Here is a 22,668-nt window from a genome sequence, read left to right on the forward strand (position 1 = left end):
TACCCTTATCGCAATTATTATTTGGGGTCGGTGTAATGTTTTTTTTTTATCCATATTATAAAAAAAATTTACTTATATTTATTTCCTCTTTGGGAATTCTATACTATATCCAATGTGATTAAAAAGAAACAATAACCAATCTGAATATGCACGAGACATTATCATTGTCTTGTGCATCTCTACTCAGTACCAACAGAAAACAATACTTGTTCTCTATTAAATTTTCAATTTATTGCCAGCTATTAAAATATGCGAGTCAAAGCTTTCGAAATAAATGCGAGTAAAATACTACCTTCATGATCTGTGACATAAAATATTACCTATCTTTACCGTGACCACATAGTTTTTTACTTTCATATCTAAAAGTGGTTTGAAAAATAACGGTAAGTAAAATTTACATATTACTATTAAAATATTTCTTATAAAATGATCTTTTTTTTTTATACAACTTAGAATGGCAAACAAGCTGACGATCCACCTGATCGAAAGTGGTAACCGTCGCCTATAGACATGAGCAGTACCATGGCCATAACAGAATATACTGTTTTGCCCATGATGCCCCCATGCGTTGCCATTCCTGAGGACTCAGGTGTTATTCCTCTGTACCCAGTAAATTCACGCCATATCCCACCCTTCAAACCGAAACACAACCATGCAAACACAACTGCTTCACGGTTGATATTCTACGTGTGAAAGGTTGGATTGATGGGTGGACACCCTCATCATCCAAGTTTTACTAATCTGGAATGCACTGTGATGGATGTGGAGTTTTACAGGAGACCAATAATATTATTTAATATGTAAATATTTTATTACGTGCAATGTTACAACGATTATTTTAGTGACAAGACGTAAGTCAGTTTATTTCTCTATTTAATTGAGCTGTAGGTCTATGGCCGTGTACAACCTCTTTCTTACACTCCTCCTCACGGCATAGTATCTACCTACTGTAGGAGTCCCAGCTCTTGGCGACAGTATTCATATTTAGGACGAGGCAAAGCTTTTGTAAAGATGTCCGCTATCATATTCCCTGTTCCTAGGTATGAAAGTTACACCACATTTTGTTGCACCATATCTCTTATAAAATGTTGGCGGATATCGATATGTTTGGATTTGGCGCTAATAATAGGGTTCATTGCTAACTGTTGTGCGGCTTGATTGTCGTTGTGAATAGTAATTCCTTTTTGTTTGAAGTAACCCAAATTAGTCAGAATATTTTTCAAATGAACAGCCTCTTTTGTACATTCGCTCAAAGACATGTACTCGGCTTCCGCCGTTGAGAGTGCTACAGTCCTTTGTTTTCTTGACTCCCAACTTATGACCGCACCGTTCTTTATAAAACAATGGCCGGTATATAACCGTCTATCTAATGGACACGATGCCCAGTCGACATCTGCGTAACCCTTTAAAATTTTATCTCCATTCTTGTGGAATGTTAATTTTAAATCTATTGTACCTTTTAAGTATCTAATTACGCGCTTTGCAGCTGCCCAGTGTTCTTTTCCATAATACGCATTGAATTGACCAAGATAGCTAACAGCATGAGCTATGTCTGGTCGCGTGGCAACTGACAGGTACATGAGGGCTCCAATCAAGTTTCTATAGGGTAAGTTCGAATCTGGATGTTCTTCTTTCTTTAATTTTAATGCTGTCTCCATAGGAGTTGCCACAGGTTTTGCATCTTACATGGAGAATTTCTTAAGGATATCTTTAATGTATTTCTTTTGACTCATAGTAATTTTTCCTTTATCCTGTTTAAATTCTATACCTAAACAGTATTTCAACTCTCCGATGTCTTTCATTTCGAACTTTCTCTCTAGTGCTTTCTTTACTTCTTTTAAAATTTCTGAACTTGAATATGCTATAATTAAATCGTCAACATAGACTGTTATTATTATTTTATCTCCTCCTTTCTTCAATAGGTATATGCAAGGATCTGCATTACATGATTCAAAACCTATATCTTTTAATTCTGCATCTAATTTTTTATACCATTAGCGTCCGGATTGTTTTAATCCGTATAAAGCTTTCTGAAGCTTGCAAACTTTTTCTTCTTTAATATTTCTAATATCTTCTAGCATCCGTTTAGCCTTATTGAAGAATGTTAAATCATTTTGACTACTTTCGTCAACCATAATTTCCATTACATATTTTTCTAAGTAAGGAGGCATTTTCATTTGTATATTTTCTTCTAGCTCTCCATTAAGATATGCTGTAGTGACATCTATTTGATCTAATTTTAGATTATCCTCTATAGCTGAACTAATGACTGATCTAACAGAACTTAGTTTCACAACGGGGGCAAATGTTTCAGTATAATCTACACCAGGTTGCTGTGTGAATCCCCGCGCTACTAACCTAGCCTTCTTTATTTCAGTGTTATCTGCTTTCGTTTTTATTCTTAATATCATTTTGTAATCTACTTCATTGATACCTTTTTCTTTCTTTGCTATTGTCCACGTTCCGTTTTTAATGTGTGCTTTTATTTCAGCTTTGATAGCATCGTGCCAACCTGTATCATTTTCATCGTGTTCACCGAGGTAAGCCATTTCTGTCACATGCATGCTCTCATCTGTATCATTTTCTACTTTGTAATCTTTCAACCATGCTGGTCTCTTTTTATCTCTTTGTGGTCTTTTATGTTGTGACGTTCTGGGTTTTATATTACTAAGATTATCTTCTTCCTCAGTTAGCGTTATGGGTTCTTCATTTGTGGTATTATCGTCATCATTTTGATCAGAAACTATAGGTTGAATTTGTTCATCTATTTGCTTCGTATCTATTTGTTCTGAATTTAATTGTATATACGACTTAATACCTTCTTCATTTTCATTTGTTTTTATTTCTTCGTAATATAAATCTTTTAAGAATTTTACGTCTCTACTTATAACGACTCTTTTTAATTCTGAAACCCATATTCTGTAGCCTTTTGTATTTTCGGAGTAGCCGACAAAAAATCCTTTCTTGGCTCTGGGTGAAAATTTTCTTAAATTTCTTTTATTTAATACAAAAGCTTTTACTCCAAAACATCTGAAATGTCTCACTGATGGAGTGTAACCAACCCATATCTCGAAAGGTGTTTTTCCATTTGTGGCCTTGGAAGGTACTCTATTCGTTATATAATTCGCCGTGTGTATAGCTTCGGCCCAAAAACTTTCTGGTACTTTTGATTCGATTAACATGCATCGAGCTTTTTCCAAGAGAGTTCTATTTCTCCGTTCAGCTAACCCATTATGTTGGGGCGTATAAGGAGCTGATAAGCGTCGAGCTATGCCATTTTCCTTTAAGTACGTGTTGAATTCATTATTAACATATTCCTTTCCGTTATCTGTCTGCAAGATTTTTATTTTATTTCCTGTATATCTTTCCATTTCCTTTTTATATTCTATAAACTTTCCTAAAACTTCATTTATATTTTTCAGAAAATAGACTCTGCCATATCTGCTGTATTCATCCGTAAAGGTGACGAAGTATCTGTGATCTCCGTTACTATTTACGGGCATTGGACCACACACATCTGAGTGTATAGTATGTAGTTTTTGAGGAGATTTTGTTTCTTATGGTCTTTCCTTCGGAAAAGGTAAATTCGTCATTTTTCCTTTTACGCAACTTTCACATTCTTTTAATTTGTCATTCTCATTAAAGTCAATACCTTTTATTATGTTATTTCTCATGGCTCGTTTTAAATCATATTCATTTAAGTGTCCTAGTTTTTTGTGCCATATGTCTATATCTGATTCTTCTTTATAGGCTTGATTTGCTTTTTCTTTTGTGCTTAAATTTGCATTCACATAATAAAGTTTATCTTCCTTCCTTGCTGTAATTATTGGTTTTCCATTTGGATTTTTAATAATTGCATTATTCTTTGTAAATAATACGTTAAAACCATTTTCAGTAATTCGTGCTACGGATATCAAATTAGTTGATAACTCTGGAATATATAAGGTATTGTGTAAATTTACTGTCTCATTTTTAATTTTTATCTTTACTAACCCTTTGCCTTCTATCTTTTCTGTTTTATTCGAGGCTAACTTAAGTGTTCCATTTTCTTCTTTATTTATGTACACGAAAAGAGTTTTATCATTGCACATGTGGGATGTGCACCCACTATCAATGCACCATTTATTATCATTTTTATTTTCTATTGTATAACAAGATTCAGTGCAATATAAATTTACATTTTTATTTCTTACATTTTTGTTAAACCAACAATCACTTGTTTTGTGTCCAAATTTGTGACAGTTGTCACATTGTATTCTATTTCCATTTGAATTCTTATTTTTGAATTTTTGAAATCGATAAGATTTTTGTTTATGTTTCCCTCCATAAAATGCTTCTTCTTCTTCCTCCTTTTCCAGATTTTTATTTAAACGAGCTTCACTTTCTTCTATAATTTTCGTTTTGAGTTCTTCGAGGTACGAAAGTTTATCACGAGACTCGATAGCCACTCTGAAGTTCTCCTAGGAATCTGGCAAACTGTATTATGCTCAGGAGGTCTTCATTGATGCTGATGTCCATGTCTTTTAATTTATCCACCAAGTCGATGAATTCATTTATATGATCTCTGGCGGATTCATCATGTTTCATTTTTTTGTGTAGTAACTTTTTTAATAATGTTGCTTTTCGTGCAGGTCCACGACTTTCGTAAGCGTTTTTAAGGGTCTCCCATACGTCTTTTGCTGTTTTGCATGATTTTACTAATTTAAGTTGGGACGGCGAAATTATTAATAGCAGTTCGGCTTTGGCCAATAAATCTTTTTCTGCATTAATATCGGTTGATGATAAACATGTAAAAAGTCCTGCTTTTATGAGTACAGCTTCTGCTTGTATTTTCCATGTATCATAATTTGTTTTATTAAGATGTTCAAATCCAACTTGATTTTTTGTATTCGCCATCTGTGCGTTGCTGGCCCATAACCTGATGGATGTGGAGTTTTACAGGAGACCAATAATATTATTTAATATTTAAATATTTTATTACGTGCAATGTTACAACGATTATTTTAGTGACAAGACGTAAGTCAGTTTATTTCTCTATTTAATTGAGCTGTAGGTCTATGGCCGTGTACAACCTCTTTCTTACACACTGCCTGAAGGTATTCAAAAGCTTCCAAATACACGTTAAAAAATATCACCTAATAGTAACTAGTCATCATCTTTTATATTTTATTTATATATTATTATGTATTGTATATTATACATGTATACATTATTAACTGTTATTCTCTTTCTTATCCCAATAATGAAGTCTCCTTGTACCATATCGTCATAGTCGTAGAATACTGACGGATCTGACGGATATTACATATAAAGATCCGTCAGTATTCTACGACTATGACGATACATTCTTTTAGTCGATAAAATTAATTAAATAAAAAAATAGTGTATGTTTATTATACTTTCAATCAAAAACTATTGAACGGATTTAAATAAAATTTAGTACACAAGGAGGTTACATCCTAACTTAATACATAGGATACTTCATGTACTGATTCACGTGGGGAAAGTCGTGGAATAGAGTTAGTACACAAAAAGTAAATTTAAAACTGTAACAGATTATATCTAAGCATAGCACTATCCATTTGAGGTTTATATTTACAATTAAACTTCTTGTTTCGAACTTTTTTTAATGATTATCTGCCAAAAATCAGTGTCAATTGTATCAGAACATTGTAAACAATTCCACCAAAAATCTCAATGTAATAATGTAGCAGTATTCGTAAATGTTCAAAATATTCACTCAAAATGTTTCTAATTTCAATAAATCTAAGTTTCAAATAGTATTAAGGTAAGGTATTTAAGTTTTTGAAAAGTAAAGTTCTCCTTACTACCTTCTATATGCTTCAAGCTCATTTATTTTGATAAATATAGCCTATTTTATTCCAAAGTCTCTCTGTCTTATTAACTTGTTTGAGATTATGATTACATACATGGATGTCAGATCATTTTGGATCATCATGTCAGCCGTAAACTGTCTACTGTTGAACATAAGTCTCCCTCTACTAGGAGGTATTGCCAGTATTTGCCACGCTTGACAGGGAGTTTTTTTAATGGGTGATAATGTAATGGTAACCCCACCCGCGCTATTGGTATACACTGGCGGGGCACCAGTAAAGGATGATAGGTGAAGATGAAACAGGTGAGTTAGCCCATCGTAACGAATTCAATAAGAATTATTCACAATGGTTTCCAGGGGGGAATCACATGGAGGTCGACCTAATATTGCTAGCAATGGTGACAGGCGGGTAATTTTTTTTTGATGGGTGAAAATGGTATAATAACAGAGCAGCAGTGAAGGGTGATAGATGAGAATGAAAACAGGCCAGTTAGCCCATCATGATGAATTCATCAGGAATTAACCATGATAGTTTCCAGGGAGAACCGCGAGGAGGTCGACCTGGTTGGGTATATTGCTAGCAATGGGATTCTCAGTCTCCATTACTAACAATCCCTTTCCCCCCGAGCCAAAGAGTTAACATGCTTATTAAAAAAATAGGAAAGCATTTTAATATGAGTCTGGCAACACTTTATGCCAATTTTCTTGACTTTATATTGTGCAGTATTTTGGTTTAGTTAGCTGATTTTAAACAATAGTAGGTTTACAAATATGAAAATGTCATGAGAGGCTAAATAAACAAATTAGTTTTATTACCTACCAGTCACGCGTAAGCAATCCTGCCCAAATAGAAATCTAGAATTTGCTATTCGCAGGCGTTGCTGCTAAAATAGAAATCTCTAACTTGCTATTCGCAGGCGTTTTAATGTTTAATTTTAAATTTGCTCTTACTGCAACAAGTATTTTTTTATTATAGAAATCTGTTTAAATTAAAATGTTCTAAAAAATCTTGTTCACAGCCCCTAATTAGCGCATCATACAATGGCAGAAGGGATTATTGTATTCATGCTGTGGTATATAGCCATCGCCTTCAATTATTACATGTGAGTATTAAAAAGTATTTTTTCTAAGCCCCTAATACATTGTTTTTTTTTTTTTATAATGGATGATAATGATGTGATAACCCCGCCTGCGCTATCGAATGAGAGAGAGCTAAATAGGAATGAAGTAGGTCAGTTAGCCCATCGTGACGAATTCAACAAGAATTGTTCACGATAGTTTCCAGGGGGAACCACGTGGAGGTCGACATAATAGGGCATATTGCTAGCAATGGGGCTGTCAAACTCCATTGCTAACAATCCCTTTCCCCCCTCCTAATACATAGTTATATAAGTACCTATTACACAAGTAGCCATGATATAGAATCACAAACCGAATTGTTCATTTTAAATGTATATTAAATAATAGTTTATTTCAAAAGGCACCTATTTATGTTCTCAAACGGTTTATAACATTAATCTTGAAACGGAAACTTCCCACTGCAAAGTACCCATTAAAACTCTAGAGTTCTCCGCTGGCCTACTACGATCTAGGTCATGCTTGCGTAACACCCGCCCCTTTTGGGGAGTTCGAAGCCTCCTACCCCCAGTGTAGGGACCGCGAATAATATGAAGCGAATGCGTAAAATTCATCGAATGTGTTCAAAGTAGCTTGTGTGAGTTCTACAAAGATTTCAGTTACAACTGCGTCGATAAGTTTGTGTGGGAATCTGAGTTTCCAAAATTATCCGCTAGAGGCGCAGCTAAATACTTTTCAATGTAAAATTGACATAGTAATGTAAATTCATACTAAACTCACACGGAACTCCCTGCATACTACATTAATGATTTTTGTAATGCAAGAGCGTGTTTGAAAATAAGTGTCTATAAAAATGAGAAAGGATGTCTTTTGTTTTCCGTTAATTCAGATATTTGGAAAGAAAAAATATTTCTTTCCAATTTGGAATCATAAATAAGCTGATAACCTATCAGATGAAAGTCAGAATTGTCACCTAAAGTAACAACACACAATTGATGTCGATTTTTTTTTGAGGAACCCAATTTTAAATTCTGTAAGCATAGAAGATATACATATAAATTTGGCTAAGAAATAAAGATTTTAAAATAAATTGTGCAGGTATGCGTTATCAAATATTTACGATATGTTTATCTAGATATATGTAAATACAAATTAAATACACAAGTAAAGGTACAATACAGCTGCTGATTTTATAAATTACATTTTACTAGGAAATATTTCTACAGTAACGTTTATAAACAGTTCTGAATGAGATCGTACCTGGAACCGCAAAGTATTGTATTTCGTGATAACAGCATGAAAATGGTTTTATAGTAAAATGACATTGTATTTATTCAAATCACCGGTGAATTTGTAATTTAGACGTAGAACGTCGTAATTTAGTAAGAGACTTGGTACAAAAGTCGATTGCTTGGGTACCTCTGTCCCATTCGTGTTTCAACCGTGAAGCAGTTGTGTTTGCATGGCTGTGTTTCGGTTTGAAGGGTGGGTTATGGCGTGAATTTACAGGGTACAGAGGAGTAACACCTGAGTCCTCAGGAATGGCAACGCATGGAGGGTATCATGGGCGAAACAGTATACTCTGTTATGTCCATGGTACTGCTCATGTCTATAGGCGACGGGGACCACTTTCCATCAGGTGGACCGTCAGCGTGTTTGCCATTCTAAATTGTATAAAAAAAATAAAAAATTACATACAAGTACCTTCAATGCAAAATAAATACAGAAGTCTTTATGGTTTCTTACGAGACGTACTATTTTCGTCAACACCTACCTTTAGCGCAGACTTCTTGGCGCCTATTGTATTGGCCTGCTTGTTTTATTTTGTTAACAGCTTACAGTCCACCTTGTATTAATATAAGTACATTACAAATGGCTCCCAGGTCGATAACAATATTCTAGCTGTCTCAATCTGGCTTTGCCCGGATGATCAAGTATATAAAGTATTCTATGTCTTAAGTTCGTTGAGCTATTTAAAAGTGTCATACAAACACCTTTACAATTTTTTTACGTTTTAAAATTAGCAGAAAATGCATTTAATTTTGTTAAATCATTAATTTAATATTTTTTTAATTAATGAATTTATTATTAAAGAAAATTACACATACTATCAAGAAAATCTTTTATAACTCACACGTATTTTCAAATTTCTAATTATATTTATAAAATTATAAATTTCTAATGACCTACTCCGGCTTCGCCCAGTTTTTTTTTTAAATAACACATATTCTGTTACTGATAATGTTGCTTTCTATAGGTAAATGAAGTATTTTTTAGATTTACTTGTATCCATTGTAAACAAAAAATCTTTACTCTTTACCAGAGGGAGACTTTGTACAAAAGTCGTTTACTTGGCCACCTCTATCCCATTCGTGTTTCTACCGTGAAGCAGTTGTGTTTGCATGGCTTTGTTTCGGTTTGAAGGTTGGGATATGACAGTGAATTTACAGGGTACAGAGGAATAACACTTGAGTCCTCAGGAATAGCATGCATGGGGGTATTATGGGCGAAACAGTATACTCTGTTCTGTCCATGTGTGTACTGCTGTAAAAAATTAGTTTAGAGTAAATGTCATATTTAGGTTTATCACAAATAACCAGTCTTTTTATATATTTTTGTGACTTTTTTATCTACTTTTTTTTAAACGAGTAAGAAAAGATAATGAAATAGAATGTGTTAAAAAAAATATTTTTTTTATAAAAAAAAAAGCAAGTTTTACCAAACAAAGTCCGCATTATCGACGTGACCGTGGTAAGTTACGTAACAGCAACCAATACAAGTGCATCGTATAGTTGATTGTGGAAGGTCGCGTTATCGACCGCGAGAGGGCGGCGGCGGGCGCGGGCCTCACACCGTCACCAAGCTGCCGTTACGCAATTCACCCACCCGACAGTTTTCATTAAAACATTGTGACTATAGATACATAACTGGAGTCTTGTTTTATCTCACTAAAGAGACCTTGTATCAATAGCAGACGTAGGGAGGAAAGGGATTGTTAGTAACGGAGACTGAGAATCCCATTGCTAGCAATATATCCAACCAGGTCGACCTCTTCGCGGTTCTTCCTGGAAACTATCATGGTTAATTCCTGATAAATTCATCATGATGAGCTAACTAGCCTGTTTTCATTCTCATCTATCACCCTTCACTGGTGCTCCGCAAGCGTATCTCGTTAGCGCAGGCGAGGTTACCATATCATTTTCCCCCATCAAAAAATAAATAGCAGACGTATTACTAACACCCAGTCAGGTCGACCGCCACACGATCTCTCTCGGAAACCATTGTTCCAAGTCAATTTGTCACGATACGTCAACTGATATATCTTCAATCCCGCCACTGATATCACGACAGTATAACAGTAAGCGGAGTTCCATTTTCAAATTTTCATGCATTAAAATAAAAGTTTGTCAAAACCAAATGGAAAAAATGTCTGTCACATTCGTCCCCAGCTGTATTTATAAGCTGTCTTTCGGTTTAATGGTGGTATGTCTATGAAATTTTTGCAAATTTAAGCAAGTTATAGTACCTACTCCTAATAGATTGTCATTTTTCATCAATACTAGCAACGTATACATAAGAAACGGTAACACATTACGAGAACTAGAAGTGCCACAGTGTATGCTGTGTTGATCATAATATTACCAGTTGAGTTCACACTACTGAGCAAAGACCTTTCCCAACTGCTTGCAATTCGAACGGCGTTTAATTCTTTATGGAACTGGTCGCCTCTGAATTATCTAAGTCATCCGCAATTTCATTTTTGATTTTCAAATAGCCAGTATGTGTTGCTTTTAGCCCACCTACCGCTTGCCATGCGACTCACATATTCTGCCCACTTGCCACTTTTTATTTTGTATCAGCGATTTTTCTACGAGAGCGTAGTATAGTGTTTCGGACCTTATTGATTAATTGTATTTCCAATATACTGCGTTTCATTGCCCCTTGAGTTACCCCGAGTTTAGACTTTTGGCGTGTGTCAAAGACCATGTATGTGCTCCATAGATAAGGATATAACCCATTAAATCATTAATTATACTAGAAAGTAAATAAATGTGTCTTGAATTATATTATGGTACGATATCATGTAGTATAGAAAAGTCAAGGACAAGGTCTGTCATTTTTCTATTTGTTTTAAATTATGTATATATATATATTCTCTCTACCAATTCACAATTTCTATCAGACATTTAAAAGTTGTAAGAATGCCCTTTTATGGGATGAGTCTGTTTTTGTACTAATTCTTTTCTTAAGAATTCTGTTTCCTATAATTTAAGAGTTTACTGTTTTTAGTTTACAATAAAGTGTTACATACAAACAAATATGGCCTGAAATAGAGCCAGTTAAAGGAGAATACATGAGTTAGTTATTCCAACAAGAGGGAACTCTCAAGTAAATAAAAATTATGACGAGTAATTTTAGAAATGTCAAATTATGACCCATTGACATATTGCAGCTGTAGGTACCATTATATCAAGGTTTTAAATGCCAAGGACGGGAGGTGGGGAGATGGGAATACCATCCCCCGCTAAAGGCGAATCAAATGACACTGTTTTCATTTGCAGTTTTTTATACAGCTTGGAATGTCAAGCCAGCTGACGACCCAGTTGATGGAAAATCGTACCTAAACGTCTGTCGTCTATATGTACCTATAAGTATTATAAAGAGGAAATATTTTTTTAATAGATAAACTAAAACACCATTCAACTAATTTTAAAATTCTTTCACTTATAAAAAGCTATACTCGTATTATCAGTATGTTACGTAAACTAAAAATATTTATAAATTTAAAAAAGTTGATATCACTATGAACATTACAATAGAGTAACCCAAAGATTTTTTTTATGGATGATAATTAAATGGTAACTCGACCTGCATTAACGGTATACACCAGCTGAGCACCAGTGAGGGATAATAGTAGAGAAAGAAAAGATAGATAGCAATGGAACTGGTAGTCCACATTACTAACAATCCCTTCCCCCCTAACCCCTATATATATATATATATATATATATATATATATATATATATATATATATATATATATATATATATATATATATATATATATATATACATATATATATATATATATATATATATATATATATATATATATATATATATATATATATATGTATATATATATATATATATATACGAATATATATATATGTTGCCATTTCTGAGAACCAGTATATGGCTCTAAACTTATAAGTCTATATTTTTATATACGTAACTAATATTCCAGGGAGGAAAATTTTTTTATTAATGGGCAAGTTAGTCCCCATAGATACAATATACCCTATCAGGTCGACCTCAATGCGGTTCTTCCTGGAAACCATCGTGTCTAATTTATCGTTGAATTAGCCATGATGGGCTAACTGACCTCCTTTTTCATCTTCACCAATCATCCTTCATTGGTACCCCGCCAGTGTATACCGATAGCAAAGGGGGGTTACCATTCCATTATCATCCATTAAAAAAAAACGAATCTGCCTACTCGTTTCTGACAGTAATCGACCATTTAAAAAAAAACAATATAATAGCAATTATATCGTAAAAATTCTCAAATGTGGTAATGTATAAATGACAAAACATGGTCAGTAAAAACAAAACAATATAATGACAAATGACATCATCAGTCTTAAAACATCAATAACAAATTATTTGTTCAGTTTAAAACACTAATCTATTTTAAATTGAGCTTCTCGTCTCTGTTACAAATTAATGATAACAGAACATAATAGTCAACACATGAGGGGTATTAAGGACCATGGATGTCACAGTATATTCTGTGGTATCCATGGTTCTGTAAAGCTATTCACGTCTAGAAGATGGTTACCATTTTTCATCAGGTGAAATGTCTGAATGTTTGCCGTTCTATGATCCATAAAAAAAATATAACAAAGCAATTTCATAGCAAATATTCATATTATGATATTAGTGGGTTGTTTACCACGATCTACGATTGATCCAGTTATTATAAACTTTGAATACATTCTCGTGAACAATCCAGCTCCCGGCTCAATATAATCTCTTGGCTCCACTCCAGCGCAGATAGGGTTCGAGCCGCGTTCCTGCGCCAATGTTTACGATAACTAGCACCTAAGTATGTATTACAATTTATTGTAGAATGCGCCTGCGCTAGACTAATTACTTTTGTCGTTTATTTAGTCTATGGTTAGAAAAAAAAATGTTTTCTATGACTAGTTCAGGTACCCTATTTCTCTTTTTTTCTTTACAATCTTTATGTACCAAAAGTTCAGTGTAGACCTGTTTTCGAGTAGTTATCATTCAGTTGTAATCTGCCACTGCTGTAATTCTTCAAATTTCAAGGATTCTTTTACAGCACTCATTCTCTTTTCTTGCTAAATGGCCTGCCCACTTCAGTTCTGCCAATTTTTCCACCGCACTTTTTTTTATAGTTGCTGAACGTGTTCAAAACGTGTATTTAAATCAGTTTGGGCACCGAACAGTTAACATTAGACTTCAAATAGTGATTTAGTAATTTGTCTGAAGAAGCTTCGTTTAAAGGTAAAACACTTTTTTTTTACAACACAGGGGCCAAACGCGCATGCGGCTCACCTGATGGTAAGTGACTACCGCCGCCCATGATTACCCACATCACCAACGGCATTGTAGGTGTGCTGTCGACCTTTTAAAAAAGAATATGCACGTCATACGTCAGCGAACACACGTGTCACAAAATGTGCGTGGACGAAATATCAGTTGGAGATTGATGGCTAATATGGAAGTTTGTAGAACTTGTCAACAGTAGACAATTCTCGAGTGTTGGCAGTAGCACACATACGAAATTCAAAAATTCAAAATTCAAAATTCAAAAATCATTTATTCATGTAGGACATTTTAGCCGCTTATGAACGTCAAATGATAGCATAGTTAAAATAATTGTAATCAAATATATAATTACATAAATCGTATATAATCGACATTTTATATTAGTGCATGTGTTTTCCCTAATATTTTCAAATACCACCACAAACCATATCTCTGTTTGCCCCACGGTTGACTGGTAGAGAACAAGTTAGGTGTTATGTTCGCCATGTCCGTTAGTTTTAATATCTTGGCATCGTGATATTTTTGAAAAGGATAAAATTTTTTGCCTCTTTTTGGATTCTGTAAATAAAAAAACGTCACAGTAATGAATAATAATAACAATCCCTGCGTCCTTTTATTAAAAAAAAAACAGCTGTGACAAGATATTTTTCTCTGACTGTTACGACTGACGTAAATTGGTTCAATTATAGCATTTTAAATTGTTTTCATCGATTTTTCTTACGGGGTGAAGCGTTTGTCATTCAAAAGCTGAGACAATTAGTATAAAATGGTATTGAAATAATAAAACAGCACTGTTGTTGTTTTTGAATCATGTTTTTACTGCTATTTGAGGCTTAGATGAATTACTGTTTGAAGTAAACTTATTACGGAATATGGTGACCATATAGACGTGAGCAACAATATGGCTACTACAGACTATACACCGTGTCACACTAAGGATTACTCATCTGTGACCACTTTTAAAGACTGAGATTCTGCGCCTCATGTTAGAGATTACCAGCGGCTTCTTAACCTGTAAAAAGCATGTGAAGTGATGGCGACCTATTTCCCTATGATATCTATCGTAAGTACTAAGAATATCTATATATAGGCAATTGACACCAAATTCTATGTGAGTATCCCTTACTCTTACCCTTGTGAATAAGGGAAAGGATAATGAATTGAAACTTGATTCATTAATTTTGAAAAGAGAGATTTCTCAGGCTATAGGAAATGAGCTTTTGACCAAAGAAAATTTGAAGAAACAATACAAGACATTTGTTCAATATTTAAATATAAATGTAATCCTTAGGATTTTGAAATATTTATTGTTGTATAAGTCGCAAGTCCAGCCCTTCATGGAGTACTGCTTTCATCTGTGGACCGGAGCACTTGGGTACCGTGTCAATAGCTTGGTGCTATTGACACGGTTCAAAGGCGAGCTGTGCGAATTGTCGACGATTCAAGCTTATAAACGGTATCGAGCCCATAAATCCAAGGCCTTTGAAACTTTGCCTCCCTTTGTGTGTTCTAACGCTTGTATCTATTCTATTGTTTTTATTATATCTTCTATTGTTTCATCGTGTTCTGAAGAACCGTCTGAAATTATTCCCACAGCCACTTTTTATAGAAAAACTAAAATTAAAACTTAAAACAACAATTACATAGTAAAATAATTATTTTATGAAGATGCGTAAGTGTAACTGCGACCGTACCTTAATTATTAGATTCATGTATTTATAAAAAAAAATCTGTACCTAATGCCAACTAATTATATATGTATATTTTTCAATGTCCTCTACTCAAAGGTTGTCTGGAAGAGATTGCTTAGCGATAAGGCCGCCTTTTGTATCACTTCTCATTAATTTTTACTGTATTTGTTATTTCTCTTTTTACTTGGTGCAATAAAGTGTAAATAAATAAATAAATAACATAAATATATTCTCAAGATATATTCTGTAATGTTTGTTAAACTTTCCAAACGATCATGAAACTGGGAGGGCGGTGGTGTTATCGTCCGGAGCAAGAGCCAATTACAGCTTAAAGACACGACAATATCTAACGCTGCCAACGCTATGGGTATTTGCTCTATTGCTGCCCTTATTTCCACTAACACACGTCACGATATTATTATTAGTGTATGCTAATATTAAACATTCGAACTTTCACTAGAAAGGGGATAGTTGAAAGTAGGTTTTTTGAGGTGGAAATTTTTTTAAACCCATTTGTCATTCTTTGAGATGGGAATAAACCATTGAACTCGCGACACTGATACCGTAACCGACATCTCTGACGATTAAAAAATACACATGTAATTGTTCAAATTTTCACATCCACAGAGCCGAAGTACCATTGCCACCCCATATAATACATATACCATATACAGCATATAGTACATGCTTACCAATTCGATTGAAAACAGAATGAAGGATAACAGCTACTCGCCCATAAACACCAAGAAAGGAGTTGCTTGTGTGTTGCTGGCCTATTCAATATTTTTTTATGCAACTTAGAATGGTAAACAAGCTGACGGCTCACCTGATGGAAAGTGGTAACCGTCGCCTATAGACATGAGCAGTACCATGGATATAACAAAGTACATTGTTTCGCCCATGATACCCCCCATGCGTTGCCATTTCTGAGGACTCAGGTGTTATTTCTCTGTACCCTGTAAATTTACACCTGTCCCACACTTCAAACCGAAACACATATGGCTGTGTTCACACAACTGCTTTACGGTAGAAACACGAATGGGACAAAGGTGCCCATGTGTAAGACTTTTGCACAAAGTCTCCCTCTTCTAAATTTTAATTTATTCAGCATCCCTTAATACAATGGGCATGCGTTTCAGTTATTTACAATGATAGAAGTTTGGACGGTATGCCGACTTAAAATGAGATTTATACCCGACCTCGCCTAGAAAACATTCGATTATATGTTAGAACATATATATATTTAGAAACTAATTGATTCCTATTCATTTTGCCGTATGTCATTGTCATGACATTCAATTGCAGATCATTTCTACCTTGGGTGTTGAACTCTTTATTACGTCTAATGTTATTAAAGTTATTGGTACAAATTAATTTTTAAATATATTTAATATGGGATTTATATATATATATCACAAATGCTTGCAAATGTGACAAATAAATACAGAATCACAGAGCAAGTAAACAAAATCCGATAAATGGTCGTCTATGGTCGACTTGTTTTGATCATCAAATAATCGTTATTTAATGATCTGACACGACCGTAAATCATGACCGTAAAAAAAATTGGTTTATTATTTATACTTCTAAAAAGGAGGTTTCAGTTATCAGTTTTTTTTTACAAATCCCTTTCATTATAAGTGGAGACTAAGATCTTAGTGCGGTTACTCTTAATTAATTAAATTTAATTTAATTCCAATAGCCGATTCGCCGTTCGGTCCCAGTATATAATAGAATGGGCCACCCTTCCCTTTCCCGTGAGTCTTGTTAGAGGCAATTAAGGGAACTTTATTGTCGAAGGATGGGCAACGGAGTCTCTCTTAAAAATCAGCAAATCCTAACTGAGGTTACCAATCGCCTGCCAAGCGTGGCAACTACTGGCAAAGCTCCCCTTATGGGGGAAGCTTATGTTCAGCAGTGGACAGTTAATTTCTGATACGATGAGAACGATATTAGAATTAAGACATTTCGTATGTTCATATTGCAATAGCTACTAGTAACATAATGGTTCCATATTCTTCTAATAGATGGATATTGGGGGGAACATGATGAATTCATCAGGAATTAACCATGATAATTTCCAGGGAGTACCGCGAGGAGGTCGACCTGGTTGAGTATATTGCTTGCAATGGGATTTTTAGTCTCCATTACTAACAATCCCTTTCCCCCCAATGCAAACTATTGCAAACCGATCCCAATTCTAACCTAATTCCTAATTGTTGTCTCATGAGGGCAGTACAGAATTGTCATTGGCAACATATTGGATTGATATCGATACAAGTATTAGATTCAAGAGAAAACTTGCTGTTGTGGCTATTATCCAGGATTACATTGCCAGTTCAGAACTACTTTTGAAAATTTCTTTTGTAATCATAGAACTGGACTTCACCTTCATTTCTTGGGTGCGTGACGTATTACTACTATCTGTATTGTCTACTTCGTACGTCTAGGTTGTAGAATGAGCTACCGTCTTCAGTTTCTTCCTTACAATATAATATAATATGGAGTATTTCAAAAAAGGTGCCTACAAACATTTAAAAGGCCAGCAACGTACTAGCAGCTCGTCTCGTGGTGCAGGTGTTCATAGGCGACGGTAGCCGCTTTCCTTTCAGGTGAACCGTCTGCTCCTTTACCTCCTTATCAACCAAAAAAAAAACGATATTTAAAAAGCAAAGTTTACTTTTAAATCGTATTTGACTTTTTAAATTGTGTTTTTTTTTTTATTTCTTTTTTCACGGTTTAATTTTAAAGCGACCAGCAAATTTTTTGCTATTCCAAATTGCATAAAAAACATATGAATGTGCTTACGAAACATCCTGATATTCGTTGGTATGTGTTTACAATTAAAATCGCTATTTTTATACAAAGAAACATATACTTATCTTAATACACCAGTCATAGGAACAAACTAGAACGTGGTACGAGACAAACATGATAAAAGTGATTCACTCATAAACAATGTCGCCAATTGGGACGCGCACGGATGCAACTTGTTAAGTGGCCAGACCTCTGAGTTACACTTTTATTCATTCCTTTTTAATAGTGAACAAGATTGTCTTAAGAATTTACATCTTTTAGAAGGGCACTTTAAAATAAACAGTTTAAAACTGCTATTTGAAACTGGTGTATCTGGAAATAAAAGATTTTGTCATTTAATAACAATTGAAAGCAAAAAATGCTTACAAAGCCTGTTGCACTGTAAATGATTACTTAAATGACAAGTGTGCATGGTGTTAGTAGATCATGCACGGGCTTTTTAATGACCATGTAATTTTAGACACAGTCATCATTTCAATAAATATATATATTTTTTAATGGATGATAATAGAATGAAACCCCACCCGCGCTATCGGTATACACCGGCGGGGCACCAGTAAAGGATGATAGGTAAGGATGAAGTAGGTTAGTTAGCCCATCGTGACGAATTCAACATGAATTGTTCACGATGGTTTCCAGGGGGACCACGTGGAGGTCGACCTAATAAGGCATATTGCTAGCAATGGGGCTGAGAAACTCCATTGCTAACAATCCCTTTCCCCCTCAATAAATATATTGTGTATGTATGTATATGTACTTATAATATATATGTATACGTTGACAGAGATTTAAAAGAGTAGCTGTTGAGTTACTTGCGGGCTCTTCTCAACAGATGCCAACTTTCTGAACCCTGTACTAGATTTTAAAAAATGACGATTTAAAAGTGTTTGTAAACAAATCTGTCTGAATAAAGATGTAAATGATATTTTATTTCAATTTGAATTTTTAAATAATTGAAAAAAAACGTGTGAAGGTAGTGCCCTCTAGTGTCATGAATTTCCAAACCACCTTCTTGTACCTATAGCAAAGACCCTTGACGTGGCTTAATCTTACAATAGCTTTAAATAATTCAAACAAGACCTTCGACCGCAGTAATAGATACGTTATCGGACAACACTACGATAGAGAAAGAAACAGTAAAAACTTTATAGGTAAGTATCATATCATAGAAGTATCATAGAAAACACTTAGACGAACAGACATACAAAAAAACAAATGTACCTACGGTATTCGAACCCGCAACCATAGGAAAATGAGGCAGTCGAAACCGCTACACCACTAAGGTCGTCTATGGTGACGATGGCCATTCAAACCTGTAATCTACAAGCCAGTAAACTGATTCACAATAAACCCACGCCTATGGCCCCGGAAGCCGTCGAGTGAGTCACGTAATACCGAGGGATATGGGTAAGAAGTAGTGTTGTCAATCAATCGATTATTTAATCGATTATGTTGCCCCAAAATAATCTGATTATAAATTGAACTATCAATAGAATCCAATATGAAGGTCTAAACAATTTAATCTATTATAAATGATGTCGACAAGCAATACTAACGATAGTACTTCTATTTATTACTATTAATATCATTTTATCGATTCCGAGTTCAAAACAAGAACAACCCTTAACTACCCGCATTCCTATTTATTTATATGTTACTCTTTAGCGTCATAGAGGCTCTACTAACTGTCATGAGACGAGAGAAAGAAATATTTAGAAATATACCCTATCAGGTCAGTCTCTATGCGGTTCCTCCTGGAACATAATAACCACAATGGTTATTTTTAAATGAATTTTTCACGATGAGTCAACTAACCTGCCTTCATTCTAATTCTTAGCATCTCTCACTGATTCCCTACCAGTATATACCGATAGCGCATTCAGGGTTGCCATTCAGTTTTCACCCAATAAATAAAACTTGCATGAGATTTAGTAAAAATATAATGTTTGAGATAGAAAGGAAGTACATTTCTTTTTAATCAAATCAATTAAAATATCCCGGTTATGTGGACAAAATCGCTGGTAAAACTTGTTATAATAATTGATACTATTATACTGCCGATTATAATCGATTAATTATTTATGAACGATTACATCGTAATCGGTTAAGTGTTTATATAAACAATTATATCGTATTATCTATTATATAATCAGTTGTTTAATTTATTTGAAGACCCAATCGAATTATTGATCACCAGGTTTTGCTTACGACTGGGTCCGGGTGACCGGGATATGATAACTGACTGGAATGAAAATAGAAATAGTAAAGATTGTAATAAAAATAGCAAAGTAACAAACAAAAATAGCAAGTTACGGCGCAAAGAGGTAATAATAACAAATAAACAAACTTACTTCCACAATTATAATAGTAACAAAAATTAATCGTTTAATAATTATTAAATAAATAATTTGTACTCAATGATTGTTAGCCAGCACTAGTAAGAAGCTAATCACGGCCCAGACAGCCAGACAGACACAACGCATACAGGAGACGCGGTTTAACTGAGGTCAATGTTAACTCGTAAAACTTTTTAAATTATCTTTTTTTATTCTGCCGCTCATTTTGGTATGTAGTTTTAATAAAAAGAGTCTGGACAGAAAATCAACTTTTACACCTTAAATAAAACATTATATATTCTCATGTTTTAGTGCTAAGTTTGAAACTGCAAGTACATTTTGCTTTACAAAAAAAAATCAAGCGATTTCATATAATTTCCGCTATTCTTATTTTAAAATGAATAATAAGCACAGATGAATGAAGAGTTAATCTGTAAACGCATTACATTTAAAACACTTATTTAAATTTAGAATGCGGATCTATGTTGATTTTGTTTTGCAACAAATTGTATTTATCTCGCAAAAGAAAAATTGCGGCTTCATTCATCACAATATGAATTATGGCGATGATTAACCGCCTCTTAATTGACATTTTAAAAATTATTTTTAATTTAAATATTTTTCCAACATTTCTATCTTTCTATAGATGTTACATAGATAAATATTTTTTAAATCAATATATAGTTAAAAAAATTTTTTTGAAACCAACTACATTACTTTTTTATTTTGACGTGTTTGGAATACATTCAGAAATTGGATGTTTTCTGTGTTTCGTGTGAAATTTTATTAGGTGTTAGTTCGGAGATATATATGCAATTAGCTGTCTATAATACACATTGTTAGTGAGTAGAAATAAAATTATATCTTTGCGTCCTGATGCTATATCGAATGAATGCACAGAATAAACACTTTTAGCCTTGGTAAACTCATAAATTTATCTTGATATGTGTAATTCACTGACAATGTAATCTCCGACGACTCATGACTAGTGGTTTTTTGATGTTACCAAAATTTTTGTACAGATGACCGTACTGAGCGGAAATGTACCTCTAAATTCTTTGCAGTCGATTCTGAAGCACCACTCTCTATATCAAAAATATTTTTTTTTTATTTAACACATTATTATTAAATCTTTTTAAAATTGCAAGTACCACATTATATATCAATATTTAAAATTTTATTTAATACTGATTATTATGCTGGGCCACTTTATACGACATGACGATTTTTTTAAGAGCATAGTAGAGGGAAAAATAGAGGGCAAAAGAGGAAGGGGAAGACCGAGGAATAACTACATGGGACAGATAAAAGAAACACTAGGTGTTATGTAGTATAGGGAGGTCAAGGATATGGCCTGGGATAGAACTGGCTGGAGGAAGATGCATGAATTAGTTGCACCGACAAGAGGAAACTCTTAGAAAAAAGAAGAAGATTGATTATTAAGTCTTTGTAGAATTGCGTTACAATTGTTTAACATTTAACTCTCGATGTCCCATGCTATAATCATCATCATTATCATCATAACAAACCGTTCACTGTCCACTGCTGAACATAGGCCTCCCTCTAAGGGGGCATTTTGCCAGTAGTAAACTCTGCTGGTAGGCAGATTGATAACTGCAGTTGGGATTTGTTGATATTTTAAGAACGCTACAACCCATCCCTTAATCATTAAATTCTCTTAATCGCCTCTTACAACACCCACGGGAAAAGGAGTGGTCCATTCTATGTCGATATCACATGACGAATATGCCATAATAATTTTGCCAAACTATCAACTTAAAATTGTAACGTTTGTGATAGTTTAGAGAATTATATTTCAAAATCTACTCGTGTATAAGTTTTTTTATACTACTAAGTTGGCAAACAAGTATGCGGTTCACCTGATGATAAGCGATTACCGTAATCTATGAACGCCGGCCTGAAATGCTAGGGACATTACACGCGCGTTGACAACCCTGAAGAAACCTCTTGGAAAAACCTCGACAAAGAACTCATTCATATTATATGATAACCTGAGGGTTTGTGGAAGGAAACATCTCTGAAACTGCGTTGTACGCGATAATTTAGACTGTAGGGTATGAGAGTGAACTCCCTGTTGATGGCGAGCTGTGCGATGTTAGAAAGTGGCCGTGGGCATCATATTGAACAATTCCTCTGAGCATATTCCATTGTACTAATATTTTAATGAGATTATTATACAGCGATACACGTGTCTTACAATTATAATGTTAACAATTAGAGGTAAACACCAAATACATAAAAAAAATATATACAAAAACAACAATGACCACACTTAAAAACACAATAAGGAAATCTGATTTACAAAAAAAAA

The 22,668-nt window shown here is 34.1% G+C and overlaps 2 protein-coding genes across 5 annotated transcripts in view; one reads left to right on the forward strand and one right to left on the reverse strand.

The window, feature by feature from the left end:
• The window catches only part of LOC116413014 (calaxin), a 214,901-nt gene that overhangs the window by 158,179 nt on the left and 34,054 nt on the right, over positions 1-22,668 (reverse strand). The window contains exon 3 of one of the 3 annotated variants that reach the window (XR_008252753.1): positions 13,764-14,050. The exons of the other annotated variants lie outside the window; for them this stretch is intronic. The gene's annotated coding sequence lies outside the window, so the exon portion shown is untranslated. Of the gene's footprint in view, positions 1-13,763; positions 14,051-22,668 lie in introns of those variants that run through there. 3 annotated transcript variants of the gene reach the window in all.
• The window catches only part of LOC128200530 (uncharacterized), a 42,618-nt gene continuing 20,136 nt past the window's right edge, over positions 187-22,668 (forward strand). The window contains exons 1-2 of one of the 2 annotated variants that reach the window (XM_052894241.1): positions 187-383; positions 6,856-6,939. In XM_052894241.1, the coding sequence (XP_052750201.1) occupies positions 6,878-6,939 (62 nt within the window). In that variant the 5' untranslated portion in view covers positions 187-383; positions 6,856-6,877. Of the gene's footprint in view, positions 384-5,655; positions 5,789-6,855; positions 6,940-22,668 lie in introns of those variants that run through there. The other variant, XM_052894242.1, reaches the window with a different exon arrangement.

Source organism: Galleria mellonella, unplaced genomic scaffold, assembly GCF_026898425.1.
Source record: "Galleria mellonella isolate WM207_F2 unplaced genomic scaffold, CSIRO_AGI_GalMel_v1 utg200, whole genome shotgun sequence".
Lineage (NCBI taxonomy): Eukaryota > Metazoa > Arthropoda > Insecta > Lepidoptera > Pyralidae > Galleria > Galleria mellonella.